This window comes from Anas platyrhynchos, chromosome 2 (genome assembly GCF_047663525.1).
Source record: "Anas platyrhynchos isolate ZD024472 breed Pekin duck chromosome 2, IASCAAS_PekinDuck_T2T, whole genome shotgun sequence".
In the NCBI taxonomy this organism is placed as follows: domain Eukaryota; kingdom Metazoa; phylum Chordata; class Aves; order Anseriformes; family Anatidae; genus Anas; species Anas platyrhynchos.
In genome coordinates, this window is record NC_092588.1 from 90299783 (window position 1) to 90326239 (window position 26457).

At 39.6% G+C, this 26457-nt stretch overlaps 1 protein-coding gene across 2 annotated transcripts; it reads right to left on the minus strand.

Annotated features, from left to right (window-relative positions):
* Positions 1 to 1415: 1415 nt before the first annotated feature.
* TXNDC5 (thioredoxin domain containing 5) lies at positions 1416 to 23279 on the minus strand. Of its 2 annotated transcripts, none has more exons than XM_027451603.3 (10): positions 22976 to 23279; positions 17719 to 17868; positions 15679 to 15784; positions 14245 to 14341; positions 12255 to 12370; positions 9964 to 10050; positions 8271 to 8411; positions 5418 to 5500; positions 2136 to 2265; positions 1416 to 1557 (listed from the first exon to the last, which is right to left on the minus strand). In XM_027451603.3, exons 1-10 carry the CDS (start codon positions 23188 to 23190, stop codon positions 1435 to 1437), a joined length of 1248 nt encoding a protein of 415 aa, XP_027307404.2. In that variant the 5' UTR covers positions 23191 to 23279; the 3' UTR covers positions 1416 to 1434. The 2 variants fall into 2 exon arrangements, with proteins under 2 accessions (XP_027307404.2, XP_027307403.2); XM_027451602.3 differs by having other exon boundaries at positions 5418 to 5503.
* Positions 23280 to 26457: the final 3178 nt, after the last annotated feature.

The following is a 26457-nucleotide window of genomic DNA, read 5'->3' on the forward strand; positions in this document are numbered from 1 at the left end:
AATATACATTGATCTAATACATCTGCCAGTACAACACTTAGCTTTCATTGTGGATTTTCTTACACATTTTTAGATTGAACAGAACCAAAGGTTCTTGACAGACAGTAAAGTGAAGTACCAGGAACATTTCTCTGATTTAAAAGTTGGTTGCTGTTTTCCTTTTTTTTTTATTTAAAAAAAAAAAAAGGAAAAAAATCCCTACTCCATATGATGGACAAAAATTGGCATTTTGACAGATTAGTCAAATTAGCCTGTAGCTGTACTCATTCCATGAGTTTCTATGCACACAGGATGGCAGAATTCCGTCCTTGGTTTGCAGCTGTCACCGTGTTGTGACAGTATCTGCAGTGTACATTCTTTGGCTTTCAGTTACATCTAACATGGAGCATCTTATGCACCAAAGAATAGGTCCGTATTATAATCCAAGGCAACAGAGAGTGCATGGGCCTAACATTCAAACTTATCAACACTTACAGCTTGGAAAAAGGTTAAGGCTTAAGAAGAGTGGGGAACTAATTGAGTTGACTGTAGAAAAGCTGAATGGAAAAACTAAACATTGTACTACTTGATGTTCTGTAAGTGCTCTGAATTAGGAGCAGGTCAGCACAAAGTCTGAATTCAGGTTAGGGTAGGAAACGCATGTCACCAGCTCTGAGGTCTAACTGATCATTTAATACTAACGGCGTAGCTACAACAGCGCCTATTCACTTTGGCTCTATATAAGTAGAGCATGGTTACTCCTCTGGAGCTGGACACAAAAAGCCTACAAAAAATCCACCTGACGTACACTGTGGTATCAGTAATGTTCAGGCACATGTTACAGTACCATTACTTTCATTATGGCTAGACCTCCAATGCTGAGAGGATTAACAGGAAACAACCAGCTCATGGTGGCCTGGTATCTTCCAAAAGTGTGTGTGTTTTCAATCTCCCATGACTCTCTGTTTCTTAACCAGCAGCTATATTAAGACAAACAGGTTATAAGTGCAGTTGTAGAGGCAGAAGTTAACACAGCTGCCATTTTTACCTTTCTAGCAATGGCGTGCAGTTTGCAAGGATTACTTTTTAACCAAATCTAACCCAAAGACAAAAATATTCTACTGGTGTCCTTAATTTGGTTTTCTAAATGTATTTTAGTCTCAAAGGAAACCATTTACACGTCTTTGCGGGAATGCAGAAATGCAGTAATACTACCACTACTGAAAATATTCTGTTTGCACAGTAGCTACATTTTAGTTTTCTTTCACAAGTAGGGTAGCATGTATTTAACACACACACACAGGGAAGATACCAATATTTAGTACATTCAATTTCCTAAAAACAAACAAAAAAATGCCCTCCCACCCCCCCTCCATACTATTTAAAAGTTAACAATTACTTAAATCCCTCAACCACTGTACAAAGACAGCCAGGGATAGAGCATCCAGATTTTTATTACAATTCATCTCTTGCCTGACGCAACACAAAGCTATGCAGCGATTCAAGATCTCTCGTTCCGTTGTGTTCGCTGACTTTCTTTCCACCTCGGAAGAGCAGAAGTGTAGGATAACCGCGTACCTTCAAAAAGACACAACACACAAAAAAGAAATTTGTCAGTAATTTCCAGACTTACTGGTATTTATCTGACTTTGAAAAGCCACCAAACCACTCTAAACCAATAAACCATTTCAATTAAATAACAAAAAAAAAAAATTTTCACTGCCAACCTGCAATTTTTTTTTTTTTAATTTTAAGTAGGAAAATACATGGTCCTCTAGGCTCTTCCAACAACTGGAATGCCAGCTCCCGCCTTTGTCTTCAACTGTCTGGCTACCAGCTCTAAAAGCCATCTTTTTTTTCTAGGAACAGAACTATTCAATGACTACCACAATGGCTTTGGTGGTTTCACAGAAGGATGGTTCTTAAATTAGGGACTCCTTCATCTTCATCCAATAGTGAGAATGACCAAATCCAAGCAAACTAGAAACTGTTACTTGTGCTAATCTCAACTACCTTTTTTCCCTTGGATTAGCTGAGAATCCAGTTTCACTGTCACTAGGCACCCACAACCCAGCAGCCAGCTAGGCTGCACACTGGAGCCCCTAACATTTGGAACACAATACTATCCAATTCATTTCCAGCTCTTTCACACTTACAGAAAATCTGCTGCAGACGTTACGTTCCACAGTGCAGTCTACTTCTGCTATTTTGACATCAGTCAAACCTGGAAATTGCTCTTTGGCAAGGTTCTCCCAAGTTGGAGCCAAGTTCTTACAGTGACCACACCTAGAAACAAAGAGAGAGATTTGTTTAGCAGATACACCTTCTCATTTATCTCTACTGTCTTATTGCAATATCTGCAAGTTTAACTAGCTGCCTTTCCTATCCCCAAATGATTTAGGTCTCCAACTCCCTTGCACTATTATGTCAGTAAATGAGCTAAGAAAACAAAAGTAACTGATTTCATGTAAGTTCAGCACTGAAGTAGTTTCTGGCCTTCATCTGTCTCTTCTGGAATGGTATTCTAGGTGTTAGCACATTAACATTTTACTCTACAGAGGAATACGAAACCAAATAAAGATGAGCACAGAGACATCTTAAACGAATGTTAAGATCACACAGAAATGGCTGATTTTTTAGATGAGGTACAGAATGCCTATACTACAAATTAATTCTTCTAAAAATGACTGAGTTAACGCTGGCTTTTGAGGTAGTATATGCCTGTTAGGTTTAAAGTACATAGCTTAAATTAGATTTTTATTTCCCTACTGAATTCCCTCCAGTTCCTAATTGCTTCCTTGAGCAATGTAGCATCTCCTGATGCTGGAAATTTAATTTTAGTAGAAACATTTCTCAACATAGATTCTCTTTTTAAGGGCTACACTAGTAGTTTAATTTACTTTTCCACTTAAAAATGTATAATCTTCCTGGGAAGAACTTCACTTTCAAGTTTATCCACTATCACTGTACTTTCAGGTAGAGCCAAAGTTGTGTGGTAGTCCGTAAGCTTCACTTACAAAAAAAAAATCAGATCCTATTCTGATTTGCATTACATATAGAATTATCCCAGTGATATCACCAATAACACCAAAAAAAAAAAAGGCCTATTTCTACTTCATTTCCTGATGTTCTAGAATAAGTAAATACAGTAACTTGAGAATGTGGTCCACAGAGTACACACAGTGAAACACTAGTGTCAAAAGAGAAAATGATACTGTAAAATGGCAGGCATTATAGTAAAGTATTAATTTTGTTTATATTTTTAACTTGGCCAAGCCAAGTTCATAGCTTGAACTTCTTAAACTGCCTTCAAGAAGAATTCCCAAAGTGCTTTAGACTTTAAGGCTACATTGCTCATTCTATTCTAACCCAGCTGCACCTTAATTGGGTAATTAGAACAGCCCCGTAATTGCCCTAAGGCTAGATCAAGGCATTTGCAAAAAATAATGAATGATGTCTCTGCGAAAGTTTTCTTAATACAAGGCTGTGTATATTTAAACCACCTTGTTAATGTAGAACAGTATGAAAGCGTTTCTGACCATGCACAATACTACTAGAACAGGATGACTTGTATGCTTACTACGCAAGTTACCATTAATATTTTTCCAGAACTAACTGAAGAACAGAACTAGCAAGCAATATAATAGTGTTTGCTGAGCCCAACATAAGTTAACCAACTTGGAAGAGAAGAGGGGCATTTATATGCAGTGCACTGTAACTATACATAAGGATGACATTAAGAGCTAAAACTAGGATACCAGCTACATAAATATACTTAGTGTTTTCCTAAATGGTGGCTTTCTGTGGCCAGGGAGACCATACTGGTTAAGAACTTGGTTCTCTGCAATGCATCTTGAACCCCCATCTCTCAGCCTGCCATTTCTGGGAGCCAGCAACGCCCCATTAGAATCTCACAAAGGAGATGATGGTTAAGTTGCCGTCCTATTGAGAAAAATTAACTAAAAAGGGAGTATATATCTTTATATCCAACTTTGCCAGAAGATTCTCAGATGATGAACTACATCTACCAACAAGCAAAATCAAACTGGCATCTTTCTGCTTTGTGCACAGGTATAAACTGAATTTAACAGCCAGTTCTGCTGCTGGTGTAGTACAACAGGCACAGAATCAATCTCAGTACCCCAGAGTGCACAGAAAGGATAAAGGAATTGAATGAAGAGCAGCGAGCATGAAGGGGTGTGGGATAAGGGTGGCTTCCTAACACAATGGTGGCAGATACCTTCCTATATCCAAAAGCAGAACTTTCAGACATAAAAGAACATGGAAGTAGCTCTCAAGCAGCAAACCATGCTGCAATAAAGGGGAAAAAAGACTGGAGAAGAACTGCATCACTCAGATTATGTAAAAATCAAACTTCCCCTGATACTTCTAGTCTACAGTCAGAAACATGGTTGGGCCTAGTGGCATAGTTAAGAAACAATATTTTGATATTCATGAATACATTTAAAAATGGGTATAATTTGCTGGCATTGCTATGTAATAGCAGTCTTCTGCCACCACAAACAGAAGATCTTTCTATATTCTTCATGTCCTGCTCTCATTAAATGGCTAGTGATGAAATCAGGTACTGAAATTAAGCTTAATTTTCTTTTATTCCCCTACACTAGGTTTCTTTTACTGGCTAGAAGAGCAGACAATGGATGAGAAAGATGGCAAACAAATTCCCCAAAATTCAACAAGGCACAAATAAGATGAAGTCTATAAACCAGATAAAGCAACTTAAAACTTTCATTTTTTTGTCTCAGAAATGGAATAGTAAGATAAAGTGTGTGTGGGGGGGAATATTTGTTCTGCGAATTGGTAATACTGGGGTCTTATCCCAGCTTGAGTCCTAGGCTCTGCTGGATATGCCAGTATTGGCAGAGACCAGATAGGACATGATGGTTTTTTCCCTAGTGCTTTCCACTCCGTGTCTACACCTACACCATCTGCATCGGTTACTTCAAGAGTAACAGCCCGTTATCCATAGTTCTACAGTCTGTACCAATTTCCAGCTGCTAAATAACACTTCCAGAAGAGGTTGGTTGTGGTAGGAGAGGTCCCAAAGGCCAACACGTTCTCCTTTCTCAACCAACATTGCTGATAGCCTCCCTTCAGCTTGCCCTAATCAACGTATAGAAGCATGTTAAGCCAGTGAAGAAAGCTTCACTCTCCTTGTTCCCTGACATTAGCTGGAGTTTGACACAGAAAAGCTTGTGTAAGCCTTTCCACAGAGAGGAATCTCAAGAAAGCTAAAAGAGACTGAACATTTTTGCTGTAACTCATGCCAGCATGCACATTCTTCAATTATTTCACATTTTAGATCCAGACAAATACCATACTACAAAGAACTCAAAAGACCTGAAACAAGTAATGTACAAATAGCTTAGAACAATAATCCTGAAAAACAGGTATAAAAATAGGTGTAAACTTCTTACCATGGAGCATAGAATTTAATAAAGGTGATTCCCCTAGCAATGGTTGCATCGAAGTTTTTTTCGGACAGAGAGAGCACTGCAGCCTGCTTAAAAAATAAAAACAAAAAATCAAAACTTTTTGTATGCACAACATTGGCCAAATGAGCTGCCTGAGAGGGAAATTCAAACTGGGAAAGATGATGTTATTGATGATACGAACAAAATTAAAAGCAGAATACCTAGCATTTATCCCTTAGCTGCTTTCCTCCCTTAGAGAGATGTAGAGAAATATATATTTCACTATGAATCTCACCTGTATTTGCAGAAGCATCCCTACTTTCAGAGGCTTCTGCCTGTAGCCAAACTGATAGCTGTTGGAAAAAATCACCTTCACACACTGTCATGCAAGTGTTTCAAAGGAATAATGCTGAGAGCAGTTGGCATCAAGTCTGCAACGACCACTGAAGAGTTAGTGTAGGGAGGTATTTACGGCATACTAGGGATGTCTTGACAGCTGCTCTCTCTCTGCTATATACCCCTGCACTGCACACACAGAGAAAGCTGTTACCAGAAACACATACTTGCCTGCCACAGGAACATCACCATACTATACTCACACAGATGCCGTGAAGAATTGTTGCTCCTGATAACATCAGGAGCAATGGGATAGGAGTGACGGGAGGATAGCACATTGCTTAAAGGCAGTCTAACTGATTGTATGACAGCACAGAACCAGAACAAACTTAATTTCTGTGTGACACTTATATGGGTGGGAGGGATTCAAAATAAATAAATGAGTGAATCTCATGCCTGTAAAGGCTTCAAATTCAAATGAAAGCAAAGCAAAAAACAAGAGTGCAGCTGACAGGATTTTCAATTCTGCTTTTAACCCAGTAAGAGTTTTAAGAAAGGATGCCAAAGAGAGACTTGAAATTACAAATTAAAGGTACTAGATAAACTTTTACTGTAAATGACTGTTAGTTCATCAAATTAAGTTATTCCATTAAGTTGAAGTGGTATCACCTCTAAAAAATTATTTGTAAACTAGAAATTATACTTAATTATTAATTACAAAATCTTAAATTAATAAAAATGACAGTAAAGACGTATTCCTCTATTACAAGCTGTTCCAAACATTATTTACAATCTAAGATACCAAATCTGCAAAACCCATAAAAAATGTCCTCCCCATGATCCACATAGTAAAACACATTTCAAAGACGTGTAGATTACTATCAGAGTAGCACTGTGAGCTATACAACCACAAAACTAAGTATAATATCAGACAGCTACATTTATAGCTTGGTTTCGCAGGAAAATACAGCTTATGCAACCACTTAATCTGGGCATCTGTTGGTCACCCTGCCTTAATACATCTGGATCATTTTTGACTAAATTTAGTGAAGTGTGGCTGAAATGAATGGATGTAAAAGTTCAATTTTGGCCAAAGTACAAGCATGTACTTGGCCCATATAATTGGAGAATCCACAATGGGACACACATCTGGAGCCAGAACGCATTGATTTGCTGCCTGTGGTGCCAGCTGTGGGCTAGCCCCTTGTTTCAAACCTCATGAAAAGAAAAGCAGAACCAAGGTGTCTGAAGGTGAGCAACCAAGAAATGGGGGCATCCACAGCTGGGGTGTAAAACTGCAAAGACTAACTTTAGTTCTACACCGTATCTACTATTATTTGGCAAAAAAAATCCTCCCACAGTCTCTTCCTGTTTGCATGTATGGTGGTGCAATCAAGGCATAAGTGGGAATTTGCATCACATGTGGCTTGTTATTTCTCTAAAAACAAAGAGAAGACTAATTACTTTCTGCATTGTACTAACACCAGCTTGTTATTGTCTTCCAAATATGAGGCTGATTTTAAAAAAAATATTTTTTGAGGGACATAAAAATTGCAAAACTAACATCACTTTTTGTTAGCCATCTTATATAAGACGAGTAACCCAAATGGAAGAAGTGAAATGGAAAGGATAATATTCTCTTATGAGAAACTGGATCTAAACTGTATTTATGTTAATAATATAGACACTTTTTAATTATATAAGTTCATTCTACATCACAAGGGAGTGTAAGTCACCATCCTTATTTTCTGGACAGAGTTGTGTTCTCCATGTTTGATAACAAGCTATGCTTTAAAATGATCCCTGATCTTTCAGCCTTGCCAATTTTACATTCAGCGGCAAGAAAAATGACAGATGAAAAGCAGACGTTATTAAAAAAGACAGAAAATTACGTGACATGAAGTACAGCTGTGCAGAGATGATTAAGTTATTCCTGACAATTCCTTGGCAACATTCATAACCCCTGTAGCTCCTGCAACCAAGTCTCCAAACCCCAAGAGTTTTATTGCCACAGCACACGTTACCCTGACACATCTAGATCAGTCTTCATAATCTTTGCTTGTTTGTTGTTTCTGCAGGTAGGCTGAAAGAATGGGACAGTGACTTTTTTTAGAGGCTTGGTGCTGTTTGCTGTCTCCTTAGGTTCAAGTGAGAATCTTGCAAGTGACATTCATCTCCATAGCAACTAAGTATGCTGTCACACAGACAGGTGCCCGTAATTCAGCACACCAAAGAAGACTGCATTTATGCCACTCTGGCTAAACCACTTATTGCAACCATTAAAAAAGGAGGCAGGTATTTTTCACCTTCTCCAATTCAGTGGGTTAGTAAAAGTATCACTAAGATTTATGGTCTGATTCCACTCGCTATTTGCTTTTTTAAAAAGTAGGAAGATATTTGGTACCATTTACACCTAAAAATTTTCAATCTATCAGAGGGAGAAACACATGGAAGACTTGGACAGGCTGCTGAAACAGTCTGAACAGTTTCTATACAATCGCAGAGTGCGGGAACACCTACCTCTGCCTGGGGTGGTTCTGCAGGCGGCTGTGGGGCTTCTGTGGGTTTACTTGCTGGTGGTTCTTTCCCAGAGCTCTGTAGTTGGGAATCGACGTACTCCTTTAAGGAATCAAAGTCCCTCTTCCCTTTGTACTGGTCACCCTACAAGTAGCAAATAGTTTGCATAAGTGTACGTATGTAGATAATCTAGCAAATACTTATCAGAAGAACGTAAGATTGCTAACTGTAAACATATTTATAATTTGATTAGCTAGCCTTTAAACCTCTCCACGGCATTCTACTCACCCCATGTCTTCAGGATTTGCCATAGATTCTGTTGTACCAGAAGGAAATAAGTTAAAATTTCTTTTGGAGAAAGGTATTTTAGAAGTGAGCATCTAGAGGTAAATTTCAGAAACTTCTCCACTTTAATCTTTCTCTCTCTCTAGTCAGCATTCTTAATGTTTTATTTTTGTGAACCTAAAGCTACTGCAAGGAATAATAAAATACCCATTGCTATCTGGTGGTAGTCTCTGTTACCATGAGAGCCCTGTCCAATGCAGGGGTCTGTATCACAAAGGAATTTTAATTTAAAATAATGCAGGAAGCCTGTACCTGCTTGTTCGTATCCATTTCAGCAGAGTGAGGTCAATGCCAATTCATTCCTCCTAGGGCTGCTGCTACCTCTAACCCACACAAATGTTGTGATGCCAGATTTCAGTTATGACAACGGGGATGATGGTACTATGGACAACAATGCTGGAAGGCTGAAGCAGCCCTCCTCCGCCCCCTCCTTACTGAAAAGTACAATAGCGGCTGAAGAGATTTCCAGGAATCTCTGTGTCACATTATTGGAAAGTTGTTGGACTTGGTTTTGTGGTTTTTTACTTTTAAATGTATTGTATCAGGCAATGAAGGAACATGTGATTCTGATGGCAACATGTCACCAGGGAATACCAACACTGTCAATGGAGAAAAAACAATTTGATGTCAACAGAAATATATTGTTCAGACTAACAGCTGAGATTCATCTTGACCAAATACAACAGCAGTGATCTGTCTTCTTCTTCCACTTGATTCAAGTAAGTCAGAGCAACTTAAACTTCAGTAATTACAAAGGGTCCAAAAAAATGATCTTGCTTGTTGAGAAAAAAACACAGCTAACTTTTCTACACTGAGGTATTAGTTCTTGCAAGGTGTCATGCCTTTTGTAGCTATTTGAAAAATAAAAATAAAAAAAGCTGGAAAATAATTCTGAAGTAACAGCAGAACATTTCTTGTTCTTCAGACTCAATCTATTTACAGACCAAAGTATATCTAACTGAAAATGCCTCTAACCTTGGATGTGCCACTTTGTCTAACTTGAGCACTCTCTCAAGTTACATGTGATAAGTAACACTACTATTTATATACGTTTGTTCGCTGCTGTTCAAGTATGCAGTATTTATAAATATTTTACTTTCCCATAACTTCAGTATATTTCTTTGAATTGCTACAAGGAAAAACGTCAACTGGGTGCACGGAACAGCTCTAACTTTTATCTGTGGATCAAGTATACCTCTTCCAGTAACAGTCTGAACCTCAAACATCTTCTGTGTCACAAGGGGATTTTCAAATATGAAATTGATCTTTTTTACCCCCCCGGGATCTAAGCATAGCCCACGTATTATCCGGGAAAAAATGGTCTGATCTTTTGCTGAGCTTGCAGACTCACCTTTTCACCATTCCTAAACCAAAGAAGTGTGGGATAGCCACGAACTTGGTTGTCAGAACAGACCTCATAATGCTGGGTACAGTCAACCTACATTTTGAAAAAAAAATAATAAAACATTCCATGTATAAAATAGATGCATGTTAAACATCATCTTATGTTTAAAATTCTCAGAAAAATACATGAACAAACAAAATACACAAACAATACATGAACATGGCTCGGCAAAAGCTGATGCAAAGTACCGTCTTGGGAACAGTTAGGTCTTCTTCCAAATAGTGGTTTGGTTATAGAATTGGGAGGCTGTGTTTTTATTTCAGGAGGGATCAAGGAGCGAGGTATGGATAGCAGGAAGTAGAAACAATAGCAAGGAACAACAGAAACATAACTAAATATCAGAGATAAGCACTTGGAAATTATCTGAATAAAATTGCTGCGAAGACAACACAAAATACTAATGTGAGAGAGCTTTTAAGTGAAGATTTATTGGCTTATCCATTTTGTAAAATGTATGACTACTCTTTAAAATCAGAATAAATGTCAACAGCTACCAAATTAACTGTATTCCAAGTGAAATTCCAAGTGCACAGCAACACTCAATTCTAATTTGTCATAAAACAATCTATAAAGTTACCAGTTCATGATCTTTTTTGAACCAAAGAAAAGCACTGCAGCCTTTTCTCTAGACTTGGATTTTGTATTTGACATTAAAAACACTTTGCTTCAGATCACTGAAGATCAGTTCTAAGGATTAAACACAATTCTGCCAGTAGATAGCATTGCTGTAAAGACACTTTTTCTCCAGATTACATGAAGGTCATGGTTCAGTCTTCTTAGAAACAGTTGTGTTTCCTGTTTACTTACTGATCTAAAATCTCAACCAGCATGTGTTTCAATTAGTTTTGTAAGGTATACAGTTACACAAAATCGACTAGGCATGGAGACAAACCTTAGTGGCTTTATTACACAGCAAATATCAGCAACAGTAGCTGTGAACATGACAGACAATTGAATACAACATAAATTTGGGATTTATTTTTTTTCTTCTCTGGATAACAGAGAATGGCAGCTTCAAGAAAATAATTAAGCTAAGAAATGATTTTATCAGGCACTCCAGGTTCGCAAGAAGTAAATCAGCATATGAATATTTTGTACAAAGGGTATCAAAGGAGCATTAGCCTCTGATATTTTAGTCTTAGAAGGAATCATGCTTTATATCTACGAGGTCTCAAAAAGTGTATATATATGTCTTCTCTAAAGTTTAACCATGCTGACCTGTTCTGTACATCTATAGCATATCTGAACTAGAGAATTTCCAAAAGGGTTTCATGGAAAAAAAAAAAAAAAAGAAAAAACAACAAATAAAAAAGTCAAGCTCATCACCCCTAGTAATAGCCGAAAAACTCATGAGGGCAGAGACATTAGATTGCCAATTTCCTGTCCCTCTGCAGGACTGACACTGTTTGATCTGAAAGTTTAAAGATACGGAAGCTGAGCCCAGTCAGTTTTCCACTGCTGGCACATACAGGGAGATCTGCAGCATTAGCCACCTGGACTTAGGTATGGGTCAGCAAATAAAGCCAGTAACTGCAATTGCCAGACCACCTCCATACCTCTGCATGGATGTCTCTCCACGTACAAGTAACAAGTTCCCATGGTAAATACACCACAGAATCTGGTTATGATCCCTAAGGGAAATAGCAAAGTAGGACAAGATATCAGTTTTTAGGGTGAAAGACCCCCTGAAACCTTTAGAAAGTTCAATGGGGGTAAACAGGAAAAATAAAATTAAAAAAAAAAAAAGAAAAATAATTTAAGAACCCTGTAGGTCTGAAACTTGCTAAGAAATCCAATGCTGTAAAAGGCAAACTACAAGTCACTTTCCCACTCAAAATGAACAGTTAAGTCTATCAAGTTCTGACAGAGGGGAAGCCTAAGAAAAGAAATCTCAAAATATTATTCACTGCCTCTGAAATATTTAGAATTTTTCCCAACACTCTCTGAAAAACAAGGAGCAGTATTTGATGTTTCTAGCAAGTCCTTGCTTAAAATGAGGGAGTCCTGTCAATTGTAACAAAACAGACATCTCTTCAAAACAGAGTGAAATATGGAATGTGCAAGAAAAAATAACCATCACAAAATTAAAATAGGAACTATGAATATAAAAGTATTTAAGAGCTGACAAAGAAAATGACTGTTATTTTTAAATCACAGAACGAATATCATGATACTTGAATGAAAAATTCATTCGCATAAAACACATTTTCAGATTAAGAAAAGATTACTTCACTTACCTTGCCAATCTTTACACTCTCTGAATGTTCAAAGGCTTGAGCCAGCTGCTCCCAGGTTGGGGCCAAAGCCTTGCAATGACCACACCAAGGAGCAAAGAATTTGATAAAGTGATTACCTTTGAAGTCAAAGAAAATAAAAAAAAAGATGTAACCCATTTGAAATTAATTTGGCTGCCATTAAAGGCTAGGTATTAATCTCAGTCTGCAAATTTATCATGGTATTTCCTGGGTTAAAGATAGGAAATACTCTGAATAAAAGGCCAGGGCAAAATATTTCAGCAATTAGGTTTTTGATATTGTACGCAGTCCCAAAGCATTGCCAAATTCCCTGAAAATCCAAACAGCATCACAACCTCGAGCCAACAAATGAGATATTAAAACTATGGCATTTTTAACCTTACCACTTGCTAGAATGTCTAATTCTATTACATCAATCACCTCCCAATCACAGAGTAGAAAGAACCACCAAGGAGCATGTATTTATAACAGCATAAATCCAAGTAAATATTAGATTTCAACTTACAGATCTCTAAGCAAACACCACTGCATTGAGTCCCTGAGCTACCAAACTAATTCTGTTCAGCTTTCAATGCACCCTCTTCCTGCCCTGCTCTTTGTATTTTCATGTTAACTATTCAGAAAGTGCTGTACAGTTTCCACGAATAGAAATTCTTTGTAGAATTTCATAGTGTTTCATAGAGAGGAGAGTCTTTGTGCTATCTCATACTAATGCTTCATTTAAAAGTGTTATCTTAATTGCAGAGAAGCAGAATATGTAATTTCCTTCAATTAGAAACACTATTAATTCAAGATGCTGCATGCTTTTGCACACATCAAAGCCAGTCTCTGTTAATGCAAAATAAAATACAGTTAATTAAAACAAGAAAAAAAATAATTTGAAGGAAAAAACAGCTATTGTGGGAAAACTCTTTTTAATAGAATTACAATCCTTTGAAGACTACTTTGGGGCTGATATTACTAGAATTTCTTTCTAGTCTGAGGGCTTGTTCACAGAAGAATGTCAGATGAAAAATACCACAAAAACACCAGGAAATGTAAACTGCAGCAGTTTAACTTGTCTATTCTGCATCAGGAATACTTTCATACTGATTGGCTTGCTTTGCTTTGGTCACATAAAGAGAATACTGAAATTTCTTATAAAGGAATTAAGAACATCTAATCAAAATCATCTATTCTGTATCACATACTCTGTGATATACTCTCCTCTCTGATAGAAACAAAAATAAAATCTTTTATCCCTAGAGCACAAAAAAAACATAAAGGCTATTTTTAAGAAGAAAAGTAAACCTTCCAAGCAGAACTGCTAAGCCTCCAGCTAAATTTAAGCACCAAACTTTCTGTAATTGAAGTCCAGAGACAACAAAAGCTTTACAGATGGTTATAAACCTGATCAACTCCTGGTTATCACCATAAGAATACCTCCTCCACTTGTGTATGAATGCCAATGGATACAACTTAAAAACATTTACACATACACTACACTTAACAATTGACACTATCTTCTCAGACTGTAAACTTGTTTAATGCTCAGTGTATCCCGGAGGGTGGAGAGAAGAATCCATAAAGAATTTTGATGTAATTCCCTGTTAAGCCACACATACAGGGAATTTTTTTTTAAGTTCACTGCACAAAACATTCCTTTACACTTGACAATATTTCTAATTAATTAATGGTTAGTTTAGTAAGCTTTAGTATCTATCTCACTCGTGTTATCACATGGGCACAGACAGTAAATCTGGCCTTAACTCTACTGTCTTCTGGAATACTGTTCTTAAATTTTCTCATGGTGTGCAATGCATAATTAAACGACAGCCTTTTTACACGGTGTGTAGTTTCATCCTCTTTCATTAAGTGTTACTGGAAAATAAAGTGGGAAGGAAGTACCTAGAAAACTAACATTTCTGTTGCATACTTCCCACTAGTTATGTCTCTGTAAGCAGGTATCTTGTGCTTATGAAAAAACAGTTACCTTCTGCTATGTGCATCTTGAAATTGTCTGATGAGAGTTCATACATTCCCTGCTTAGGTTCAGGGGCTTTGGGTGGTTCCGCAACAGCTTCTGGATCCTATTCATGAGAAAAGTTTTTGTCTCATTCAGTAAATGCGCAGTATTTGATTCCTGTATCATGCCCTTCTGTGGTAGTGCTATAAACCCTGCACTCTGAAAATTTAAATTCCTAAAGCTATCTTCCTAATTTACCTTGATTTAGGTATCTTAACATTTCCTACTAAACTATTACTTGAAAGTAAAATGCAAAATAGCATACCAAATAGAAAAGACACAGTAAAACAATTACTGGAATAACAGTCTTTCACTGTGCTGTAGTACAGTCACAGTCCACATTTATTTAATTACTATGGCATTTGAAACATCACCATATATTAATATGCTTAGATTACTTTATTCTATAGCTTCATATATCAGCCACATCTGCTGATGTCTCAAAAATACCACCAGTTTTGGTGGTATTTTCGCTATTTAAAAATAGGTAGTGAAAAAGCTATTTTCTGCTGCCCTAATGCAGGAAAGAGGACCTAATGGTCCTGTGAAGGTAGCAACAACAGAAAAAGTGCAAATACTTTATAGGTAAGTTGCAGCAAACTCATTGGCACTTGGCAAAAGCAAAAGATGACTTTCTAGATACTAGGTGAGAACTGGAAATAATCATTTTAAAACTGCGAAGTAAATTTCTATTTCTTAGTTTAGGATTTAATGCTTAGCTATTAAAAAAGATCGTGATTTCTTTTATTTGTATATAAATGTTCAAACTGTGACCAGCAATGACTATAGATTTATCTTGATTAGAAACAGCTATTACAAAGTTAATTTTAGGCAAGTTAACAAATTTAATTTTAGACAAGGCTTACCTATAACTATATATAACTATACACAAGTACTAAACTCCTAGTTTTCCCTAGTGATGATACTAGTGTAACTTACTTAACTGATTATTTAAAACCCCTTCTGTAGGCTACAACATTATCAGCTAATAACTGAGCTAAAGACGGCATCGCATGTTGTTAAGAGGAAATTAAGCCCAATATAAATGCAGTTTATTCTGTATTACAGCTAAATTGCTTTTCTTACTTTAGAGACATTATAGACTACTGGTGTTAATGGAATTTACACAACAAATTGTATCTTAAAATGTCAAAATGCTAAACATTTAAAATTGCACTATGCACTTTAGTTTTAAATATAGGAACCAAGGGCAGGTCATAGGATGGCAGTTTTAATTATTATTCTGATATACACAAAAATTGTTCCATATTGTTACCACCATCAGACTTTCATATTCAGAAGCAGATTTGCCCACAGTGAGGGAAACCTAACCTATAGACATGACAGATCAGCAAGTCTGCAGAAGGAAATATTTCCTTTTCCTATTCCCATTTCACTTACAGATGGTTCCTCGTTTAGTTTCTCCAACATCCAGTTTTCCAGTGCCTGGAGGTCTCTAGGGCCTTGGTATTTCAGAGGTTCTTGTCCTGGTTTAAGCAGCTTTAAACTAAAGGATTAAAATGTAGAAAAGAGTGAGATAAAAATTTTTGCACACAAAACATTCCCAGAGTGTTAACATACTTTACTAATTCACAGCAATTCAGGCTTAGCAGCTCTCTTGATTATTCACATCAGCATCTGAAATTGCTCTCAGCTAGAAAGAACATGTCCACAACTTAAGACACCTTTTTCATTCCCATGTAAGCTTTTAAAGAGGATTTTAAAAATAGTAAACAGAAATGCCATGTTAAAAATCAATGTATTTTAATATTACTTTGACCAATAAGCAAGAGCAAATAAAACACTGCAGAGTTCAGGTCTGGGGATAATCACTTGTTATGCTTATGAATCCTATTTCAGCTCACCAAAAAAACATTATTTTTGTTTTGCTCTCCCCTTTCCATCACCTACCTACATAAACTATCGAAAGCTTTTACTATTAAATATTTTAGTTAAAATTGGAAATGCATTTGCTGAAGGGTCAATACCAAACTTCTGACCTAGTCTTATCTTTTAAAGCAAATCGTAAGTAGATTCAATTACTGCTGTCACCCAGATTCAGCTTCCCTTGCCAAGCTGTTATTTTGCATTACATTTTCCTTTTTTTTTTTCCTTCTTTAAATATTTTTCCTCTCTGCTCATTCCACAGGTTGGGAAAAACAAACACATGAATATGTTGAAAAAGCCACATAATGCAAGTGATATTACATATCCATTACTTATCCAAAAATGATAATACATATCCATTAGTTTTTTTCTTACTCAAAGTGTCTGCCATTCATTCTATTTTATAAGGAACAGCACCACAATATAAACTATTCAAATACACAAACACAACCAGTGTTTGCTTCTGGGGATATTAAAATCAAGTTGTAAAATTCATTGTTTCTTGATATTTCTAGTGGAACTAAGCCACAAATTGCCCTTCAGAACAATTCCTACTTTACTGAGGACTTTGCTATTTATAACTCTCAACTTGTAATCAGTGGCACTCATCTGCGTCAAAGCAAGTGTAGCCATGAGTGTATGTCAAGTTCAGTCCATTGCTGGGGTCAGCAGTAACACTAGACAAAGTGAGCCAAGAGAAGGAAAAACACAGGCTGAGGAAGGGCTATGGAAGACTACATTCTCCATTTACCCACTAAGATGAGTTACTAGCAAAGCAGTTGAATCATTTTTTTCCAGAAGCTTTAAAGAAGACACAAATGAAAAAAAAAAAAACCTTGCTCCTTTTTAGCAGGGAAAAAGGGAGTACAGGTATCTGACTCAAAAAGCACTAACTAGGCTGACCTCTCGTAGATGTTCTAGATCACCTTCTGCCTATCAAAGCCAAGGCAGTAAGACATTTATCACTATTAACAGGATAAGCTTAAACACCTTAAACTCCAACTGAACTTCTCCCAGGCCAATACAAGCAAAATTACCCAGAAAAGTCTGTACAGCATCACCATTGCTATGCTAAATTCTGCTATTAATTTATAATTTTATGAGGACCCAGTTCCCTCAAAAATTTAACGGATCACCCATACGTTATTTCAGAATGGTGCAGTGTACTTGACAAACCTGTGACAAATTATTTTTTAAAATACCAGTTCTATTTGGTTAGACAGACCAGACCAGTTCTATAACACACATCACCACTGCATAAATGTACTATTGCTTGAGAAAATGGTACTCTAGGAGAAAAAGTGGACAAATTCTGGACTTTAATTTAAACAGTCAGGACATGAAACAGTATCTTCAATAGAAAAAAAAAAAAAAAGAGTAAGAGTAGTATACATCACATGATACTTGGCAACATGGTAAAAGGGCTTAAATTGAACATAGATGCGATCCAAAACACCAAAAAATAGAGCATAGAAGTCATCTTCACCAAGCTAGCAGAGGATCATGGAAAACCAAAAAAAAAAGAAACAGGACCAGACCACCTTTTATACTTACGTAGGGTATCCTCGGACACCAAATTCAGAGCACAGTGGAATGTCTATGGTACAATCCACTTTAACAACATAGACCTGCGGGTTTTCCATGTTGTTGTATTTATCTCCCAAATCATTCCAAGTTGGCTGCAGACGCTGGCAATGTCCACACCTGTGACAGAATGAACAAAATATTTTCAAGTAGCTGCTCTGTTTAGAGGGCAATGATTCGATGGAGAAGTCATACACAGAACAGTCAAAGATTTTGATAAATTTAAAAACAGTTAAGTTAGAAATCTTCCATACTTGAGCACTGTTACAGTAAGTAACAGCAGATACTACTATGCAATGTAGAACATTGCAAACACACCTTGTAAAAATTGTCAAGAGAAAGCCTATTGAGCACCCTCTGAACTTAGTGAGGCTATTTAGAAAAGCTCTCTGCATTTTCTAATCATCTAGAAAAAAATCACATGAGGCTATCCAGCTTTTTTAATTCAACATTTCAAGATACTGTTTTTTTTAAGCAGCAGGCAAGAAGTTTATGGTTCGTGGTCTCTTTGCAAGTCTCTTTGTGTGCATCACTGGAACTGTAACTCATGGGTCATGAAGCACATCAGGCACTAAAATCTCAACAGGGTTTCTCAAAATCCTCCAATGCTGTGTTTTGCCCCTGCAGCACACTATAAACTATGTTTGCATATACATGGAAAAGTGGCCTACTGTAGTTGCTGTTAACAGCAACTCTCTGGAAGTAGAAAATGGCTGTTATTCTTCTCATTAATTTTCTAGTAGTTCAAGCCATTACAGCAGTACCCTATTCCTGTAAATAACTATGATGAAAAATGTTAAGGAATGGATTTCCATTTATCTTTAACAGCTGCTTTTGCCAATCCTTCAAGACATCTAGAAATACATAATTGGATTAACTAAAAACATTTTCAACCTGGCAGTTTGAAAGCTGTTTTTGCCCTTGACATGACCTAGAAAGTCTACTTTTTAAAGCAACAATTAAAACAGCATTAGGACTCCAGAGTAAATCGCTTCTTAGTCTCTCCAAAGATCCTATTTAAAAATTTCACATATACAGATGGTTTTGAGTCAATTTATAGAAAAGCTGCATGGATTCACACCTTTCCACAGGTACCCTGATATCATTAACGCAAAATAAAACCATCTTTCAATCTTAACAAGGTTGTTGCAGTTGGTCGGAGGGGGTAACATATTCCCGCTATGTGGAGGAATACGACCTTCCATATGATCTCACTCTGAACTGTAATGGTGAAGGAATACAATGTACTACTACCAAAATTAAGTATTCCTTAAATATTTAACTTCAGACTGAACTCCCTCCACAGTCAACTCATCATGGAGCTTGAAGAGGAGAATTTTGGATTCTCTGGTCCCCTTCCCTAATGTCTGTGGAAATTTTAAACATAATGAGTACTGCCTGGTGATATAGAACTGAGTGTGGAAATCTGTGTTAGAAAATTTCAAGTAATAAACCTTTTTTAAGCACAGAACAGAGCTGCCTTATCCATATTTAACGCTATGATCTCTGCTATATGCAGTTCCCCACTCCCTTCCTTCTTCTCTGGATTATATGAGCTGAAATTGAAAATAAAGCATGAAGAAGGTTCATATCTGAATCAGTAACTGACTTGTTAGTCATTCTTGGTTTACATATAAATTCAGTGTTACACATAAGGAAGCAGAATGCAAGACAGTCCCTGGAAGATTTTTTCTAGAATTCATAAGGTGTTGCTACGAACAACATAAAATCGAGAAGTCAAAAACAAAGAGAGCAGGACCATGTAACTTGTCTCTCTTAGGCCCGTGTACCTACACAGTCATTTGTTGCTATCACTCCCTATCAATCAGTGGGACTGGAGAAACAGCTAGTTTTCCCACTGGGGATGGCAGATAACCTGAGAATCAATGAGGAGTCCTGCTATTCCTTCTCTGCATGGGCTAGGGAAGTGCAAGAGTTCATAATCTCTGCATAGAAACATAAATGAAGATGTTTGGATCATAAATGATCCAAAAGAGACTGGCAGCGCTATAGGAAAGACTCAGCTTGCTGGAAAAACAAACAAAACAACAACAAAAATTCTTCTTTTATACTACTAACATCAGGAGTTAAGGGTGAAAAGACATTTTTTGTAAGATTTTGGAGATTGGTTGCTGATTTTAACTCAGAGCAACCATGTATCACAATTGCTTGTGCCTGGAGATTATTTTGCTGCATCAGTATCTCCAGAACACCTGCTTTACCTAACAAAGACAGATCAGTGCTCTGCTTATAGTATCAGTGTTTCTACCCTAGAGGACCTGATGGAGTATTTCCTGGGCTATGAGAAGTTAGTGTGCAGCAAGGACATTTTTGGAGGTCACCAGTACAGCTACAGTTCTGCAGTTAGCTAGGGCAGCTTCATAGCAAGTCATAGTGCAAATCATTACCCAATTAAAAAAGGTCTGTATGCCTGAGGATAGGTATAATTGTACAGGCAGCAAAGGACCAGTCCCCTCTGGACAAATGAGTACAGCAAAGATAAAATCCAGTCAACAGAGTTCAATGCAGCCACAACAAACTGTGGCAATCAAGTCTGCTTCAGCTCAGTGGACTTCTAGAGTATGTTGAAAAGACCTATACTCGTCAAAATAAAACAATGAGCCTACTCGTTTGAGACTCAGTTCAACTAAGTGAAACCTCCCCTCTCTGTAGGCACACAATAGGCATGGCTAAAATTGTTTGTGGTTCTTGTTTGTGGTTCTGTGCCTTGTCACCTGTAGATACAAAGGAGAACAGCCTGATCATGAAAAATCTTAGACATCTGATGGTAAATGACTTGGAGTACACTTTTTTTTTTTTAATTATTTTTTGGTGTAGCTCACCATATTTAAAACAAATGCAAGATGTCATCTGTACTGTTGCTACCAAAAGGGTGTGTGAGGCCTGTGGCAAAGTTTGTTTCAAGAATTCTGTATTAAAGAGTTTTGCTCTGTCCAACTCAACTCACTGATAGTATTCATTATCTAACATCGGCAGCACCTGTAACAATCTGAAAGAAAATTCTAACTCAGTTTGGTTGCTAGGCCTCTCCCTCACAGCTACAGGGAGCACTGACAAAATGTGTGCACCAGTGAGAAGCATTAGGAGATTAGTACATGAGAATCACCAAGGAACAGGGCAGGGGGTTCTAATACAGACACCAGGGCTGTCAAACCATCATCTGATCCCACTGATGACAAAACTACTGGTGTACCTAAGCACCTTTTCTGAACCACTTGGATGTTCCCTCTTTCCTTCTCTTCTCCTTGGACCTGAAACCTGGACCTGTTGCTGCTGGTCAAAAGGGGCGTGGAGTCCAGACTCAGGCCCTGGAGCTGAAACCCAGAGATGTTGACAAGGCCTGCTAAAGACGAGAGTAACAAACACAGAAGCTGCAACAAGTCTGGCAAATGACGCCGCTCCCTCATGCTTGTGTTGGGCAGAGATCCTCAGCCCTCCCAAGGGCACAGAATGGTCCAAGTTTGCAAGACCAGAGCTCTCTCTGATGCACTCTGAAGACAAAGCACATGCTAGACTTTGCAACAGCCTACTTGGCAGAGGGTCTCCTATAAACTGCGTGCCAAGACAAAAGTTCATCTGGTTTTACAGATGCCTGTGAAACGGTCAAAGTTTGAGGACACAAAGATATTATCACCCGAGAAGAGACCAGAGCAGAAGCACTGCTGCTCTGCATAGGAATTTCTTTGACCTTATTCTCAGTCAAGGGTCCTCTGCTAGCAAGTTGGGCTTCCTCCACTTTTGTGATCTTCAGAGGAAGACATCTGCTCATCCGTCATCGCAGTCTACAACTTCCTCACGAGGGGCAGTGGAGAGGCAGGTGACCTATTCTCTGTAAACACCAGTGATAGGACCCATGGGAATGGTGTTAAGCTGAGGCAAGGGAAGTTTAGGCTGGACATCAGGAAGAGGTTCTTCACTGAGAGGTGTTGCACACTGGAACAGGCTCCCCAGGGATGTAGTCACTGCACCAAGCCTGTCTGAATTTAAGAGACATTTGGACTGTGCACTTAGTCACATGGTCTGAACTTTCGGGTAGACCTGTGCGGTGCCAGGAGTTGGACTTGAAGATCCTTATGGGTCCCTTCCAGCTCAGGATATTCTATGGTTCTGTGCTCTTTCAAGCATTTGCTTAATATCTCTGTATGGCATTAACAAGCTGATTGCAATAACAAAATAAATTAAGTAGTTTTTTTCAGTTTTGAAAGGTAATCCTTTTCTAGAGTTCATTTTGAGTAGAAGCACGACACATGTATGCCTCAATGGCACCATGTACCAACAGGCTAGCTTAGGATTGAAATGTGTCTTTTGCAAAGGCATCATTTCATGAACTTTACCTAAATTTAAGAGAACTTGGAGAGGGGGAACACCTACAACAAAACTCCTAATAACTCTACCAGTATCGGAAAGTCAGAAACAGATTTTTTCAAAATGGTAGGAGAAGAGATGATGAAAAAAGATGAGTATGAGCAACCGCTGGAAATGTGCGGAGGTAAGGGACAGTGTCCTCTTGATAGCTGTAATATCCAACAAAGCCCTATTGTTGGAGTCTTCTCAACTATTCCTGCATGAGGTGTACCAGCCTAGGGCAAAATCCCAGCAGATGTCTCACAGATGTGACAACTCCAGCTCTGATAACGTGCTACAGTGACCTGTGGCTTCGGGGACACCACGCCACCCTTTCTGCTGCTTTTGTAGCAAACTTATCCTTTTACTTGCCGGAGCAGAGAGCACACAACCTTTTCAAGAAAGTATCTGCAAGGCCAGAGGCACGGGGACACCGTAAGTCAGCAGTTTTTAAACACCGCTATGACAAAACCCTCAGCAGCACCCCCTGGGAGGGCCGTGAGGAGCCGGGGTGCCTCGTCCCACAGCAGCGGCCGGGACGGTGCCAGCCCGGGGCCGTGCGGGCTGCTACACGCGCGGCTCCGCAGCCGGCCCGGGCCGGGCCCTCCGCCGCCGCCGGCCGCCATTTCACGCCGGACGCCCCCCGCCCCCAGCCCCAGCCCCGGCCCCTGGGGCTCGGGGAGCGCCCCCCCGGCCTCCCCGCCGGCCCGGCCGCCTCCCGCCGCCACGTCAACGGGGGAAGAGGCGGGCGGGGAGGGCGCCGCGCCGGGCCATGCCGAGCCGAGCCGGGCCGGCTGGGTGCTGCAGGGCACAGCACGGCAGGGCAGGGCACGGCCTCCCGCCCGGCGCTCGGGATACCCACCACGGGGCGAAGAACATGACGAAGTGCGGGGCGGCGGCGGCGCCGTGCCGCAGCATCTCGGCGCTGTAAAGGTGCCGCCCGTGCGGGTCCGGCTGCGACTCCGGCTCCTTGCCCGGCTCCGGCTCGGCTCGCCCCGGCACGCCGCATAGGACGGGGCCGAGAGCGGCCCAGGACAGGAGGCGCCACCAGGCCGGGCCGGAGCGCAGCGGAGCCATGGCAGCGGCGAGGCGGCGAGCGGCGAAAGCCCCGGGCGGCCGCCGCCACCTCCTTCTTCCCTCCCTCTTTCCCTCCTTCCCTGCCCGCCCCTCGCCAGCCCCCGCCTCTCGCTACCGCCCTCCGGCAGCCCCGGCACGGCACGCCGACCCTCGGGCCGGCGACACGCGGGGGGTGCCCGCGCCACGGGCAGTAGCGATGGTGGCGGCCAGCAGCGGTGGGCGCTGGGCGGTGCGGGGAGATGGGTGGGTGCGGTGGGTGAATTCCTATGAACACACACGAAGGCTGGCCTGTGGGCCTCGGGCGGCCCCCTCTGCCTTTGCCCATGTGCCTGTGACACAGCAATGCAGGCCGCTAAAAATAAAGTAAAAAGGACAGCCTGGCCGCTTTCCCCAGGAACCTGCATGTCGGTGTGTCCAGAGCAGCAGAATTCACTTCATGTTGTGTCTTCCAGGCTCTTCCTTTCTGAACACTTCTCTCTCACAGTTCCTCTTCACCTCCCTACCAGCATCTTCCACAGGAGCAGTGGTAGGAGCGAGCTTGCTTTGCCTTCAGCATGCACCTCGTGCAGCACCCGTCGCTTCTTTGCCCGAAGAGCAAACGCTGCCTCTGGTCGCTTACGCTGCAGCCTCCGAACAGCACGTTTGTGAGGGCCGTCATTAGAGCTCACAAGAATCACTTATTAAAAAGTAAAAAATGAAAACTAAATATAATTTCATTTGAAAAATTTAAATTGCTTTTGAAAGCTACTATCTCTCAAAATCAAGATTCCAAAAAATCTTTACTGTGTATATACGTGAAACAATTGCAAAATACTGATACTATATTTATCACCAAGCTAGAAAAAAAAAGCCAGATTCTCCAGTACATTACTCACCAGTATCAGAGCACAAATTTAGGTTTTGCAACAGTAACCTTTTCTTCAAACAAGTTTAAGTTTTCTTAATTCTGTACTAACCAAATTAAAGTCAATGTTTGACGAATCATGATTTCAAAAAGAAAAAAATATAAGTGTAGATTATTTCCTGTCTCTAGTGTATGAAAAAATAGCAACAAATCCCCCCCCCCCCAAAAAAAAAAAAAAAAAAAAAAAAAAAGAGGGGTTGAGAATGTCTAATTTTAAGACCTTGAAGGACAGTGTCCTGATACAACCAGGTGAGTTCTCTAACCACAGAAAGCACCTCCTCTAGTTAAGCACGCTAGTTTCTTTTCGCTGCAAGTATATTTTTGTTCTGTTTTTCTCCATACCTTTTTTTCCTGTACATTTCTCTGTACATTTTTCCTGTGTTCTCTAGCACATTTAAAAATAGAGTTTTTAATTAAATTAGAATCTTAATCCTATTATCTTAATTAAAAAATAGGCTACTGAAAAGTTATTTTTAAATCGTTTTTAATACATTTAAAAAACTAGGGTCTCCACCTATGTGCAATAAGAAACAAAACAGATAAAAATAACAGCAATAAGCATTACTTTGAGATGTAGAAAAACAAATATCATTGTTCAAAATTCCCAGGGTGAATAGGGACAGAGTACAGCTGAGCTCTCACTAATCAGAGAGGGGTGCTGCTAGGTCAGAACTGCCAGTAAGAATAAAATTTCCTTTGTAAATACATCTTTTTTTTCTCCATTAAAAAGCTAATAAAATTAATACTGATTATGAATTTTTTTCATCTGCCACCTCGCTCCAGCCCCTTGCTCCCTCTGTCTTTGGAACTAATAGGCTTTCTTTTTACCTCTCATCCTCCCACTTCCATTAACTGTGCTGGGACTGCAGCAGAGCTGGGGAAGAAGAACGGTGGCCGTAGCTTTGTAGTAGGCCTGTGGGCAGCTGCCACCTCCTTAGCTAATGTGGAGGATCACCCACAGAGGTGTCACCCAACCCAAGCTGTACTCACGTCTCATCACGCAAGGAGAAAGTATGTCAGATAAGTGTGCGGAAGACCTCATCCAGTCACCAACACCCTTGTTCCCTCTCCCTCGCTGCAGTTTTCCACCTTGTTATCATCTCCAAGGGCAGTGTGCCAACACCACTGCACCTCTTGCTTCTCCAGACTCTGCCTTGCATACCACAGATGTTTCCCCAAGGATAATCCATCAGCAGGGGGATCCTCACAGCTGCAAACAATACCCAGGAGCTGTTCTTCGCAGACATGATCCCACCACAGAGCAGCTGAGCAGGCAGAATCTGGGGTGAACAGTCCCAAGGACAAAGAGTCACCAGCAGCTGCTGCTTCTGCTCAGGGATGGATCAGCAGTGACGGGTTACACTTGCTGCCTTTGTTCCTCGCCGCTCAATAGTTCATAGCAGCTGGTCCTGGGTGACAACATACAACTGGGGGAAAAAGTATCAGCGCCTGTCAGGCTGTGGGTCATAGCTGATATTCACAACAATTGATCTATACTAATCACTTAATCGAGAGGAAATTGCAAATACACCGCAATTAACCTACATTGCTTATCAGCAAGAGTTGCTTGTCTTAGGATATGAACAGTTACTGCTGATTTTGACTCACAGAGACTCCTACAACCCCCGCACATGCACCCCAGTCCCTATCTCCTGACCTACTCCATGTGCTTGAACTCACTTTCGGAAGCAGAACTAATCTTGAAACCTTTGCAGGCTGCGTGATACACAGAGGATACACACTACAAACAAGTTATTTCTCTGCATGTGGTGGTTGGCCAAGGAACATGCTTGGTGGTCAGGGAGAACATACATCGCAATAGGCATGACAGAAGTGTTTGATAGGACCAAGGGAACCAAGGACTGGAAAGGACCTTAGAGGTTACAGAGGTTGGTCCTTGTTCTGCCAGATAATGGCACCATATAATCCTGTTTATAAATGTTCTTACCTCTATTCTAAGATGAGCGAGATAGTTTTGCCTACACTACTCTGAAAGTTAGTTCCTTGCCTAGGATTATGAACTATAATTGCTAATTTATACTAGGACATTCCTGTGCCTGCATTGCCCTTTAGGTGAAATACTTTTTTCCTCTTGCTGATAGTGTTTGGAGGTAGCAATAGCATCCTTTCTCAACTTTTGTTCTGCTAGACTAAACAAGCCAACGTCTCCCATTCATTCATTCATGAATACTGTCCCACAAATCTTCTGCACAAGTCAGACTGGCAAATAAAAAATAAATCATGCTCTCATCTATTCCCATACAGCTAAGCAGCAAATGTCTTTTAATGCCTGTACATCTTAGATGCCTTATCCCTGATTTTAAATGTATCCCTAAAATATGATTTACATCTTATCTAAGAGT